Source organism: Mchenga conophoros, linkage group LG18 (assembly GCF_057382185.1).
Source record: "Mchenga conophoros isolate Kocher_MC1m ecotype Shallow Benthic linkage group LG18, M_conophoros_male_GT1.1, whole genome shotgun sequence".
Lineage (NCBI taxonomy): Eukaryota > Metazoa > Chordata > Actinopteri > Cichliformes > Cichlidae > Mchenga > Mchenga conophoros.
Genome location: NC_140543.1, coordinates 34,904,814 through 34,918,959, shown reverse-complemented (window position 1 = coordinate 34,918,959; position 14,146 = coordinate 34,904,814). Strand labels below are relative to the sequence as shown.

General features: G+C 44.9%; 1 protein-coding gene across 2 annotated transcripts in view; it reads right to left on the bottom strand.

The window, feature by feature from the left end:
- Nucleotides 1–497: 497 nt before the first annotated feature.
- Nucleotides 498–14,146, bottom strand: part of paxip1 (PAX interacting (with transcription-activation domain) protein 1) — a 31,814-nt gene continuing 18,165 nt past the window's right edge. For both annotated transcript variants that reach the window (XM_085253935.1, XM_085253934.1), the window contains exons 10-23: nucleotides 6,928–7,022; nucleotides 6,728–6,823; nucleotides 5,369–5,506; nucleotides 5,097–5,218; nucleotides 4,499–4,683; nucleotides 4,202–4,245; nucleotides 3,792–3,859; nucleotides 3,574–3,676; nucleotides 3,267–3,435; nucleotides 3,026–3,126; nucleotides 1,956–2,090; nucleotides 1,657–1,732; nucleotides 1,481–1,540; nucleotides 498–949 (exon numbers count right to left, since the gene is read on the bottom strand). In XM_085253935.1, coding sequence (XP_085110061.1) covers nucleotides 933–949; nucleotides 1,481–1,540; nucleotides 1,657–1,732; nucleotides 1,956–2,090; nucleotides 3,026–3,126; nucleotides 3,267–3,435; nucleotides 3,574–3,676; nucleotides 3,792–3,859; nucleotides 4,202–4,245; nucleotides 4,499–4,683; nucleotides 5,097–5,218; nucleotides 5,369–5,506; nucleotides 6,728–6,823; nucleotides 6,928–7,022 — 1,409 coding nt within the window. In that variant the 3' untranslated portion in view covers nucleotides 498–932. The remainder of the gene's footprint in view (nucleotides 950–1,480; nucleotides 1,541–1,656; nucleotides 1,733–1,955; nucleotides 2,091–3,025; nucleotides 3,127–3,266; nucleotides 3,436–3,573; nucleotides 3,677–3,791; nucleotides 3,860–4,201; nucleotides 4,246–4,498; nucleotides 4,684–5,096; nucleotides 5,219–5,368; nucleotides 5,507–6,727; nucleotides 6,824–6,927; nucleotides 7,023–14,146) is intronic.

Sequence of the window (14,146 nt, the reverse complement as noted above, 5' to 3'; positions counted from 1 at the left end):
CAGGAATGCCTGCACCCACAGCTTTAGTCAGGCTTATTGGTGTATTCAGTGACACGCCAAGTGTGTATGATGGCTCTTTTTCAATACAGCAACATGAATCTCTGTGCAGTTCAGCCATGATTCTGCACGGTCAGCCATGAAACATCAAATCTCACGTTCATGTAAATACACATCGAGCAGTGCTACTGGCACCCGCACGTGGAATATGTAGTACATGACCTTGGCTCAGGCTGTGTCTAATTCAGTCTGTCGTTTTTGAGGACAGCACCGCAGGCGACGCCGCACGTCTCACTTCCACCCACATGATCTCAGGCTGTCTGTCTGACAGCCAGCAATTAGAACTTCACCAGTAACTACCCCAGACCCTCATTAGCAGTTAATTAAATTAATTCTATCAGGAATTATCCGTTTAAACCTGGGAGGAATAACATCGAGAAAGCGTTGAAACCCTCAAAAACATGAGAAGTCAACAGACCTTTTGTTCTCAACATGTCCATCTTTTACTGCTTGAATTGTGAATTTAGCATACTCTGCTATGAGGCTTTATTGCACATGCACAGACATTAACTTTATCTAAAAAGCTAATGTTTTACTTTAGTTATTAACAGTTTTCTTGATCAGGTATGAAGCTGAAAGCATTTTTCACAATCAAAGTGTAGTTTTTATTCCAAAAAGCAGCATTTGTGAGCTGAAGCTTTACACATCCTATTCTCAACAACAGAAAACAAAGTTTCATCCTCCATAATTTAAACAATTATTTCACAAAAATAACATCCATTTAATTCGTCTCAAACAGGTAACAAAAGGCTACAAAAAGACTGGAGACATCTGCACAGAAATAAAAACATAGAAAAGTCAGTGTGGCTGGACTGTACACACGGTCGTCCTCATTCTGTCCCGCGTCCTCTTCTTTATGCTTCACTGCTGCGTCATCAAGTGAACTTATATGTGTGACTGTCAAGGAAACTGACTGAACACAGTAACACCACCATCCGGTCACTCTACATCACACAGCAAAACATTTCTCCATGGGCTCAAACGCAGCTGCAGTTCTGGCCTCTATCTGGTAATAACATCCACATTAGTATTACAGGGGAGGGGCTCCAGGCCGCTTTGGAAAATACCCCTATTGCGTACTTTTGTTGATGCCAAACGATTGGCATGTGTGCATTAGTTCATAGATAACATGACAGTAAGTGAAGACCTGTGCAATCTCAGGCAGACTTATTAGATTCATCACTGTGGATTCATCATGAGTGATGAATCCACAAATCTCCCAATAGTGTGTTTAGTCCACACTGCAGTGAAGAGGACATGTGACTAATGCGTTTGTTTCCCACTGACTGCATGATCCCTGCCTGGAAGAACAACTCTACAGCTTTAATTTGGGATCATTTTGGGTTTAAAGACTGAAAGTATCATTCAGCCATACAACATGTCAGCAAACTAAACTAGTTGCTGTGAGACTGTAAAGGATATGATTCATAGTCAAGTTTCTGGGTGAGAACTCCAGTCAGAATGAACTCAGCATTGTGGACATCTGGAAAACAGAGACCACAAGAGTGCAAATGAAACACAATGTCAACTTTATGAAGACACTCTGTAAAAAAAATAAAATGAGGATAAATACAAGTGGGCCCTGGGAGAGCATCTTACCAATGTTTTTCAAGAAGTATTCCCTACAGAGGTGAAGGTCATTGTCGCAGGAAATTAATATGATCTCCGGAAGGTTCTGCAACCAAATGCCAACATGTGGTTACTGATTTATAGAGAAAAACTGTAATAAAAGACTTCTGTCAAACACATGTCTGTTTTATTTTGTGCTGAAATGAAAATACATGAAATAAAAGCTACACTCCTCCCAGGTTTCTGCCATATTGTCACAAGAACCCACCACCTCTGTGGACATTTACGAGTGCCTAGAGACATGAAAGGGTTGCAGCAACTTTCAGCACCTTATTCTGATTGTGCTCCATGATCTTTCTGTATGAGGGCTGCTTGGTCAGCAGCTTTCCTCCGGCGCTCTCCAGAATGGACTTCATTGTGCTGAGGCTTGGACAGATCCCTGGTGTGAGGTAGAAGTACTTCCCCTGCATCACCGTGTCACAGGAAACGCAAAAAGAGACTCAACCGTTAATCATCAGAACAATTAGTACACTGGTTTCCAGTTAGTCCAGCTCAGTTTAAATATACTAGTTCAGTCAACTGACCCACTATATATAAAGGCCTAATATATTTAAATGTTGTTGTGTGATCATCAGCACGAGTGACTTTTTAATAGTTGAACAAAAAGGTAAAATGAGTTTAGCACTTCTGAATAGGGCTGTGCAATATGACGAAATACATCAGATATGAAAACATCTGTCGTTTCAAATTATACGCTATCGTTTGTTTCATGGTGTTGCAAAGCACACTGTTTACAGCAATATTTGTTCATCGGGGCACAGAGAATCCCAGCATGGCCAGTGAAGAGGAGGCAGGAACAACTGGCTCCAAACAGACCAGTCAAAACAAATCAAGGACCTTATTCCTAAACGAGGGGCTGTAGCATGGACATGGTTTGGTTATACAAACTCTGACACGGACCAGAAAACTGTACTATGCAAATTATGCTGCAAACCGGTCCACCTCAGACTCAAACACAACAAACCTCTTCTAATGCAAGAATCACGTGAAAGAGGATGGAGAGAGCTGAGAAGCAATAAAAAAAGAGCCGTCAGGTGCTCAAAATAAACCTTAGACTCAAACGCTTTTCCCCGCAGCGCCGCATGTAAGAAATACAAAGAAAACAGCGGCCGTTACAACTTATATCTAAAAATATAGTTTCATGCATCGGTCAAAACACTTGACTCCAGGTACAGGACGCCCAGCTGAAAACACTTCACACAAGTCGGGTTCCCAGAACATATATTGTTATCAGGATATGATTTTGGTCATATGGCACAGCCCTACTTCTGAATTCTTTAACTGGCATCAAGAAAAAGACGGTTTTTGGTTGAACACAGCAGTTATGTTGTCAGAGGACCTTAAAGAGAGGTGCACTTTGGGCTCTCTTTAGCGACTCCTCCAGGCTGAAGCCAAACAACACCTCCGCTTCTGCGTCCCTCAGAGTGCAACTCTGCTCGTCTGTAACACACACAACAGGTTTGCTCCCGTTAATGAAACATATACAGGTAAAACCGCAGCACAAGACCAATTTCAGTTCCACTTTGATCTCTACAAAACACAGTTAGATAAGAAAAAGGAGGGGTGGGACGCAAACATACCCACAAACTTCTGACTCCTCCAGCTTTCCTCCAGCCACTCTGGGGTGACTATGTGTTTGACCACCGACATGGCAGTGAGGAACTTGACGGTGCGAGTCACCTTACTGGCCACAAGGTGAGTGACTTTCTGACTGCTGTCTGCAAGCTCACCACCTAAAGCATGTAACCTCTGCAGGAGGAAAGGGGACACATTCAAATAGCAGCTGAGGCTGCAGATGTGCTTTGAGAGTAACTTCAGCGTTCTCACTAATCTGAGCTTCAGTCTAACAACACACTAAATGTTTGAGCGTGGGAAGGCTGCTTTCACCTTCGTGTACTGCTGTACTTGCATAGGCTCAAAGCCTGTGAACATGACCCGAGGAGTGGACTCTGGAGGAAGCTTCTTACTCGGGGACTGGATCTCTTCCAGTCTTCAGAGACAGAAATGCAAAGTATCATTAGAACATGGCAGTCTGGAGGGTGTGTGGTCCAACTCTGTTCTCGTGCAGAGGAGTGACAGGCTAGTCCCTAACCTGCTATACCGACCTGGCCTTCTTGTTTGCAGGTGGGTTTGCTGAGTCGCTGATCTTCTGCTTCTGCAGCAGCTGGAGGCTCTAAACACCAAACAGACGCCACAAAAGCACAATCAGACGAGCCGGTACACTGTTCCTCTGTTGCTTCTCTCTCTTCTATGACTGATTCAACTTTTTAAGGACAAACGCACTAAAAAACAAATCACTCTCACACAGATATTTTCCTGTGAATAACTGCCCCCAACAACTGAAGAGGTGTGTGAGGTGTTGTGGTTAAAGCTAGAAATGTGTGACGTTATGTCAATCCAAGAGTCGGAAAACTGTCTGGAGCAGAGGATTCAGAGCAGGCTGAGAGAGGGGTTACGGAGCTTCTCGACATTCCAAACAAAACAATGTGAAGAACACTGTGACACAAAAACTCACCGCCAAAGCTTCAGAAGAGACTTTGATTGGTGTTCTCCAAGCGGCTACAGAGAAATGCACAAGGTAATCAGGACAGTATCTTAAAGTGTGGCCATTCCAAGTGATAAAACATCAAAAGCTCTTCACTCTCCTGACGAACCAAAATCAAGCCACACAAAACCAGAGCTGTGTGGCTCCAGTCAGGTTAGACTAACTAAGCATACCCCACAGGAGAGAGTGTGTGGCAAGTAAGAGATATTGGGTAATATCTTCATGTAATTGCTCACTACGTAACAACTCCAGTGACGGCGTACATACCAAGCAGGTTCTGGACCAGCTGTGGGTTAGGCACCAGTGGTTCAGGATGTGTGTAGATGGAGTATCGGCTGTGCTGGATTTGTCTCAGTGCTTCAAAGTTGCCCAGCAGTATATCACACAGCCACTGGGCATTCACACAAGGGATCTTCCACTCCTTGGCCTTCTCATATTTAAGCCCACTGGGTCTAAAGTGATATTAGCAAGACAACCATAAAACTGACAGTGTGCTTGAGAAGTGAAGGTTCTCAAGCAAACTGAACGTTCAACCTTCACACAAGAAGGTTCAACTGAAAAATGTTTAAAAGAAAATGAGACATTTCAAACAAGTTGCAACAAAGTTGGGAAATAAAAGAGTGAAAATGCTGGATTAACAAAACAAAGCATCTGATCTGACTAAAAAAGGTTAACACTTAGGATAAAGAGAAGCTTGAAGATAGGCTGAGTCCTTCACACATACAAATGAGGAGGAGTACACTCCAAGAACGACATAAAACCAAAAGTAAGATAGTTCTTGTATAGTTTGAGTTCTATGGATATACTGCGTGCAGTACAAAAGAATACCCAAAGAGGAACTCATCTACCCGACCCCAACTCTTACTCTTTGCAAATGAGGACAGTGTTACTGCGACAAAGATATCCGGTGTATCTGGCACCAGCCAGGTAGGCCATCAGTTTTAGATCATCTCTGTCAGCATCCATAAAACCCGTCACTGATATGATCTGAGGAAAGACGGCAACAGAGAGCTGGAGTAAAGATCTGACAAGCAGAAATGCTTCCTGCCAATTGGAGTGCAGTATTTTGAAGTTCATTAAGTTCACCAAGTACAAAGACTGTAGAAAAACTACTGTTAAAAGAAACGGCAGACGTACATGCTGAGAACAGGGTTTGGCTCCAGGAGGGAAGGCAAATGGCACATGTAACGTCCGGTGAGGAGGAACCATCCTCTTCTTCTTCAGCACAGTGTTGAGCCAGTGGGCGGTTACACAGCGTTTCCCCTCTCTGAGTGCCTGGAAGAGGAAACGTGCTTTTGGTTCAATTTCAACCAGCAGAAGTTCAGTATTTATCCTCTATACTCTGAGGAGACAGCGGGTAATATCGGTCCCATTCAAGGGTTTGTCTCATTCCATCGCAATAAAGTATCAATTAGGTGATACTAAATATTGCACTCCAGTTAAAGGCCAATAATGATTAGGGATGGGTACCGGTATCGCACCGGTTCTGACATAAACGGTAGTAACCAGACCGAAAAGCAGCGCACATTTCAGTGCTTTATTTTGGTGCTTTTTTTCCCCCTGAGACGTGATACACTTTGGATTCTAGCCAATCATTTTACCTTTGTAAGCGTAGTAGGCGGGCCCAGGTACGTACGTTCTTTTAGAGCAGAGCTACAGATTAAAAATGCCCAAGGCGAAGCAGTCAAAGTCTGGCTGTACTTCACAGCAAAAGATGCAAACTCAGCAGCAACAAGTGCTTTAAGCTGATACTGTGATACTGTGCAAAGGAGGTAACACCTCAAATCTGATGAAACACCTGGCGACGCATAGCGTTTTTTTTTAAAAGCCGAGAAATCCACCCTATTTGATAGCTTGCTGCGAGACCTCACACCGAGCACATCTACTGCGGGTGTAGCCGTAGCCCTGCCAGTGTAGCAGAAATGATGAGGATGATGATGCAGCAGCAGCCGTTCTTCTCTGCGTGAGTAGCTTAATGTTGTTCGTGTGTAATTTACGCTGAGTAGGCTAACCACGTTATTATATTAATGCATGTAAGGTGAACTAGCAAACACCGTCGTAGTTACATGCAGCTGTCTTCTTGTTTGATGGCAGATACTCCCTTCACCCTGGCCAAAAAGGCTAAAATGACCAAAGAAAAGTGGAAAACAGTTAAACATGAGAGGTTTTTGGACAAAGTTTGTGTTTTTTCCATTGTTTAAGCACTGCTTCCAGCCAAGAGTGATGCCATATATGCCCCATAGCTGCAGAAAAGGCTAACATTGTTATCTTTTCACAAAAAAAACAGCTGAACATGAGAGGTTTTTGGACAAAGTTTGTGTTCTCCATTCTTTAAGCACCGGCACCATTTCAAAAGTACCAGTTTGGTACTGGTATCGGATAAAACCTAAACGATACCCATCCCTAATAATGAATGAGTACGAAAACATTTATGATAGTCATACTGGGATTCCACACTCCATAAACTGTGTCTGTTCTCATGGGAGACATCCTTACCTGTACGTACATGCTGCTGACCTGACTTTCACACAGCAGATGTGTGCAGCGGCTGGTTAGGGTTGGATCAACTGAGCCTCCACACGCCTGAATGACCTGACGAAGGAGATCGGTAAACAAACACTGATCTGTCTGATGCTCAGCATTGTTTCCTGTCTTTCACCCTACTTGGGTACTCATACTCTCTCTCAGTGACTTACCCTCTTCCATGTAGCAAGGAGCTGTTTGTCAGCCATCTGTTCTGGATAGTCGGCAATACCAAACACACAGCCCAGGAGGAAGCCATCCTGTGGGACTGCGGAAAGAAAGAAATTACTGTCACTGAATCACAGACTGAAGAGAGTGCAGGACTGACAGCAGTTTCAATCCTGCAGTTACCAGAGACCCAGCCTTCTATAGAAATTCATCATCTCAATCAGCAGGTGTGCTTATTTTCTTAATTAGACTTAAAAGACTTGGACAGGTTCAGTTTGTGGTCACACAGACTTTGTGTGACTGTGTTTCAGTGCATTCTGTGATCGAAGCACAAGTCACGCAATAACACAAAACAATATCAAGCCAGCAACAGATAATCAGTCACCCTGTATTACTTGGAGTCTCCTATGTTGGAAAGATAGGTGGTGAAAACAGCTGCTGTCCTCTCAGCCATCAGAGCTGACTCTTTCTCCCGTCTTCGACCTGTGCTGCTGCTGACTGTGAGCACAGCAGCACATCAGTTTCTGTGTGGCCATTACACCACCTATTAGTGTTTAACCCAATGACTATACATGACCTTTCACCTCTGTTGGATAAAATGAAAATCACGACTTGTCCAAATGACATACTACCTGCTGGGCTGTTTAAAAAAAAGCTCTCTCTGCTATTGGCTCCTCACTGTAGAGATATGCCTCTGTTTTAACAGGTGTGGTCCCTCGGCCCTTTAAGCATGCTGTTGTTTTTCCCGATATTAAAAAAGAGCAGTTTGGACCCAACAGAGTTTAAGAATTATAGGTCCATCTCCAAGCTCCCGTTATTGTCTACAATTCTGAAAAAAGGAGTTTCACATGAACTTGGGGCTTTTTTAGAAAAACATGAGATGTATGACAAATTTCAGTCTGGATGCCACTCAAAGGAAACCACATTACTTAAAGCGACATAGTCACAGTTATGGTTTTGCTGGACTTTGAAACCGTCGACCCTACCAGCCTGATGAACAGGCTCCGGGATGTAGTCGATGTGTCCGGTCTGGCTTTGCAGTGGTTTCAGTCATAACTTTCCAACAGATCTTGTAGCATTTTTGCAAATCAGTTTATGTCACACTGTAAGAACCTGACTAGTGGGGTACCAAAGGGTTCAGTTCTTGGACCTATTCTTTTTCTCCTGTACACCTCTAGGACTTATAATTAGTCAGTTCCCTGATTTGTTTATCACTTCTATGCTGATAATATTCAGCTTCAAAAGTTGTTCTTTTTAAATGCTTTGTTTAGCTTCCACTGAACAGTGGCTTGCAGGTAGGGCCGCCACAAACTATTATTTTGATAGTCACTAGTCACCAGTTATTTTTAGTCGACTAATCAGATCATCATCCACTGGATGTAAAATGTACAGCTTATTGCACCAGCAGCATCTGCTCTTATTTAACTATCATTAGCTTACAGCTTGAAGTGTTTAAGGTCTGTGCTAACTAAAAATAAAGACAAGATGATAGTTTATTAAATTTTAATGAAATTTGCAGATTGTCTCAGGTTTAAAAATATTTAAAAAAAATTTTAAAAAACATTTTAAAATATAACAGCACACTGGAGTAAACTCTCGACCATCTCACACTTCTGTTTTATCAGTTCTCTCTTTGACGTTTATTCAGCTGTGTGAAAACTATAACTTTAATCTCAGTCAAACCAATTTACTGAGGAACAAATAAAACACTGAAAAAAGCCAAACAATAACATTTTTAAATTATCTGAGTGACTTATATATCATGTTTAACCTGAGTAGCGAAAGACCGCGGGGGGTTTGAAAACGATGTGCCGGGAGTCCGGTGTTCTTGCCGGCTCTAGTGAGCCTCGAACCCCAGCTAGCTATCGAGCTGGTGGGGAAATTTGGTTGTAACAGCAGCCAAAAAGACACATATACAAACAAACAGTACGCAGGACACAGAGCAGAAACATACACAATTTTTCTTACATATTTACATTGAGGACAATGGTTACTATATACAGAGTACTGTACAGTTATTAAATTAAATAAAAATAACTACAGATAAGAGGCAAACCAGGTTGTAGTGCGAATCGGTTAACTTTTTGCAGTTACAGCGCTGATGTGAACATCTATGTTTGTTGGGAGCAGGTCTGATTGTACAGTCTGACAGCTGCAGGGAGGAAGGACCTGCAGAAACGCTCCTTCATGCATCGAGGATGCATCAGTCTGACACTGAAGCAGCTCTGCAGTTCAGCAACATTTACATGCATGGGCTGGGAGACTGTCCATCAGAGATGTTATTTTGGCCAAAGTCCTTCTGTCTCCCACCACCTGCACTGGGTCCAGGTGCATCCCAGAACAGAGCTGGCCTTCCTGATGTGGTTATCCAGCCTCTTCCTCTCAGCTGCTGATAAACTGCTGCTCCAACATACAACACTGTAAAAAATGACAGATGCCACCACAGAGTCATAGAAGGTCTTTAAAAGCGCTCCCTGGACTCCAAATGACCTCAGCCACCTCAGCAGGTAGAGTCTGCTCTGACCCTTCCTGTAAAGAGCATCAGTGTTGTGGCTGCAGTCCAGTTTATTATTCAGGTGAACACCCAGGTACCTATGAGAGTCCACTATCTCAATGTCCACTCCCTGGATGTTCACCGCTGTCAGTGTGGTGGGTCTGCGTCTCTGGAAGTCCACCACCAACTCCTTGGTTTTCCCGGCGTTGATCAGCAGGTGGTTCTGCTGACACCAGTCCACAAAGTCCAGAGTCCACTGTCTGTACTCTGAGTCGTCCTCACCTGTGATGAGGCGACTATGGCAGAGTCGTCAGAGAACTTCTGTAGGTGGCAGCGTGGGGAGTTGATGGAGAAGTCTGCAGTGTAGAGGGTGAAGAGGAACGGTGCCAGCACAGTTCCCTGTGGGGCCCCCGTACTGCAGACCAGCGTGTCAGAGACACAGCCCTGTGTCCTCACATACTGTGGGCGTCCTGTGAGGTAGTCCAGTATCCACTGGGACATGTGGTCGTCCACTCCTGATAGCTCCAGCTTGTCCCTCAGAAGTCGTGACTGGATTGTGTTGAAAGCACTGGAGAAATCAAAGAACATGATCCTCACAGTGCTTCCAGGCTTCTCCAGGTGAGTCAGAGCTCGGTGCAGGAGGTAGATGATGGCGTCCTCCACCCCAATGCCAGGCTGGTAAGCAAACTGTAGCAGATCCAATGAAGACCTCACCAGGGGGCGCAGATGGTTTAGAACCAACCTCTCGAGGGTCTTCATCAGATGCGATGTCAGGGCTACCGGCCTGTAGCTGCTGGGGTCCTTGGGATGGGAGGTCTTTGGTACCAGTACCACACAGGAGGTCTTCCACAGCTGTGATACTTTCCCCAGTGACAGGCTCAGGTTGAACAGATATCCTAGGATGCCACACAGTTCATCTGCGCAGCATCTCAGGAGCCTGGAGCTGACGCCATCTGGACCTGCAGCCTTCCGCACCTTGATCTTGCGAAGCTCATTCCTCACTTGAAGTGCTGAGATAGAAAGAGAGGATTTTGGGGGAGGGGTGTGTATGTTGGAGTCCACAGAAGCTGGGGGTGGGTGTAATGACTGGGAGCTGGGAGGTGTGAAGTCCTGAGATGAAGGACAGGCAGGCCCTGAAGATGAAGGAGATTGCAGCAGGGGGGACGATGCTGTGGGAGGGGTGGGTGTTTGATCAAACCTATTAAAATATTTATTTAGGTCATTCACCCACCCCAAGTCTCCTGCAGCCTGGGGGGGTTGGTTTTTGTCCTGAGATTGTCTTCAGGCTGTTCCAAACCCCTCTGTTGTCCTGTTGCAGCTGCTCTTCCATCTTCCTGCTGTAGTTTTCCTTCCCTTGCCTTATCTTCCATTTCAGCTTCTTCTGAACAACTCTCAGCTCCTGTTTGTCTGCAGATCTAAAGACTCTTCTTCTCCTTGAGGAGAGCCTTAATTTCAGGATTTATCCATGGCTTGTTGTTAGAAAAACAACGTACCTTTTTGATGGGTACGGTGTTGTCCACACAGAAGTTCATGTAATCCGTAATGCAGTCTGTGATGCTGTTGAGGTCATCCTACAGGGGGCTGCAGAGGTTGTCCCACACAGTAGAACGGAAACAGTCCCTCAGGGCCTCTTCAGTCTCTGCCAACCATTTCCTTACTGTGCGTTTCACTACTGGTTCTCTGTGTACCAGAGGTTTATACACAGGATGGACATGAACCAGGTTGTGATCTGAGCCCCCCAGGGGAGGAAGAGGTGATGAGCTGTATGCCTCCTTGGTGTTGGCATACAATAAGTCCAATGTTTTATTGTCTCTGGTGTAGCAGGTGACATACTGGGTGAAGGTGGGGAAAGTGGAGGACAGGGAGATGTGATTAAAGTCCCCAGAGATCAGGAAAAGGGCCTGAGGGTGCTGTGTTTGGAGTCTGCTGGTTACAGTGTGCAGGACCTCACAGGCTGCTGCAGCGCTAGCAGAGGGCGGAACATACACAGCTATCATAATCACGTGTGTAAACTCTCGCGGTAGATAGTACGGTCTCATGCTAACTGCTAGCAGCTCAATGTCCTTACAGCATAGCGTCTCTTTGATAGATAAACTCTGTGAAGCACATCAGGCTGCACTCCCTGTAGCTCCTCTGATGTCGGGTAAGGGCTGCCAGTTCGTCTACTTTATTGGGGAGAGATCTCACATTCCTCATAATAATAGATGGAATCGCTGGCCGGTACCTGCTAACTTTACTGCGACGCCCGGTCCCGGCCCAAGAACTACGTCTCTTCCTCCTCACCTCGCGGGGGATGTTAGCTTGCTCGGCGGTAGGCAGGGCAACGGAGGCTCCAAGGGCTAACAGCTGATCCCTGCTGTAAACAATGGGAGGTCGGACCTCCGAGCGCTCTCCGGACAAAGACGCCGTAAAAATGTAATAAAGAACACGATAGAATTCTGAGCTCCATTGTGGGGGGAAACAAAAACAAACACAAAACAACAGAGAAACATATATTAAAGAGAAAAAAGGACTGTCAGCTCGGAGCTGCTGATACTGGCTGCCAGCTCGGAGCGGCGCCGGAAGTACTGTAACAGACGTCTCCAAAAACATCGGAGAACTTTTTGCAAATATGTGGTGTCTTGATAAACCGAGCAGATATTTGAAGTTTACACAGCTACATTCTCACCTGAAAATATGTCAAAAGTTTATTTTGTGACCCAGAAACAGTCATAAGAGTAATATTCAAACTAAGTAGCCGCCGCCATTGTTGGAAACTGGAATTGGCTGGACCGCGCTATGAATTCTGGGATAGGTTGGGCCACGAAGGATACGCCCGACCCATTCTTCAAACCTGGGGAAATGAAGGACGCATTATTCCGCCGCATTTAGGGGAGTCTTCGAATTTGGACAGGCTTTGCCGCGTCGCTGTAACGTAATCGGCCTACAAATGCAGCCTCCGAAGGATGCAGCCACTAAATTTGGACACAGCTATGAAAGCGGACACTAGCGCTGGGCCATTTCATACCGTTCACGGTAATAGTATAATGTTGGGCAACGATAAGAAAATGAAATATTGCGATAGAATATGGGTAAAACGTGCATGCACAGTGCCTTTGTTTTCATACGCACATGGTGAAAAAAGCATGGCGGTGACACAGAATGAGAAGAGCGAAAGCGGATCGTTGAATGAAACAGATGAACCAGAACTGGTTTGTAAAAATGCTGCAGCTTCAGTGGTGTGGAATTGGTTTAGCTTTCGTCCGTCAGATACAACCGAACACTATTTTTGGTAGAGCATGCTAGCGGGCCGTCGTTATTACCGTGTTGTTTGGAAAATACGGCGCACTTAAAATCAATCCTTTGATTTTTCTGAAAGTCGACAGAGCCCCTTATAACCCCGTGTGCCTTATGTATGAACTCTGGTTGTGTTTACTGACCTCGAAACGATTTTATGTACATGGCGCTCAAAAATCTGTCAAATGTTTCAGTACGACTTTGCTAAGCTACGAAGCCGCACCGCTTGATGGATTGTCGGAGCATTACGGCTATCGTAGGCGGAGCCTCGCGGAGTGATACGTACTGTGCTTCAACATAATATTACCGTACTGTGTGTGTATAACCTCTTTAAGTTTTGTGGATATTATACATGGTTATGCTGAGGATACGTCGGCCAGTTTCCACTGGAAATGCCTTTTGGTTAAACTGTCAGCAAGGAATTTGCACTGTTAAAGTTTATATAACTTTAATGCATACAGTGGGGCAAAAAAGTATTTAGTCAGCCACCGATTGTGCAAGTTCCCCCACTTAAAATGATGACAGAGGTCAGTAATTTGCACCAGAGGTACACTTCAACTGTGAGAGACAGAATGTGGAAAAAAAAAAATCCATGAATCCACATGGTAGGATTTGTAAAGAATTTATTGGTAAATTAGGGTGGAAAATAAGTATTTGGTCACCTCAAACAAGGAAAATCTCTGGCTCTCACAGACCTGTAACGTCTCTGTAAGAAGCTTTTCTGTCCCCCACTCATTACCTGTATGAATGGCACCTGTTTGAACTCATCATCTGTATAAAAGACACCTGTCCACAGCCTCAAACAGTCAGACTCCAAACTCCGCCATGGCCAAGACCAAAGAGCTTTCGAAGGACACCAGGAAAAGTATTGTAGACCTGCACCAGACTGGGAAGAGTGAATCTACAATAGGCAAGCAGCTTGGTGTGAAAAAACCAACTGTGGGAGCAATCATCAGAAAATGGAAGACATACAAGACCACTGATAATCTCCCTCGATCTGGGGCTCCACGCAAGATCTCATCCCGTGGGGTCAAAATGATCACGAGAACGGTGAGCAAAGATCCCAGAACCACACGGGGGGACCTGGTGAATGACCTGCAGAGAGCTGGGACCAAAGTAACAAAGGTCACCATCAGTAACACACTACAACGGCAGGGAATCAAATCCCGCAGTGCCAGACGTGTTCCGCTGCTGAAGCCAGTGCATGTCCAGGCCCGTCTGAAGTTTGCCAGAGAGCACATGGATGATACAGCAGAGGATTGGGAGAATGTCATGTGGTCAGATGAAACCAAAGTAGAACTTTTTGGTATAATCTCAACTCGTCGTGTTTGGAGGAAGAAGAATACTGAGTTGCATCCCAAGAACACCATACCTACTGTGAAGCATGGGGGTGGAAACATCATGCTATGGGGCTGTTTTTCTGCCAAGGGGACAGGACGACTGATCCGTGTTAA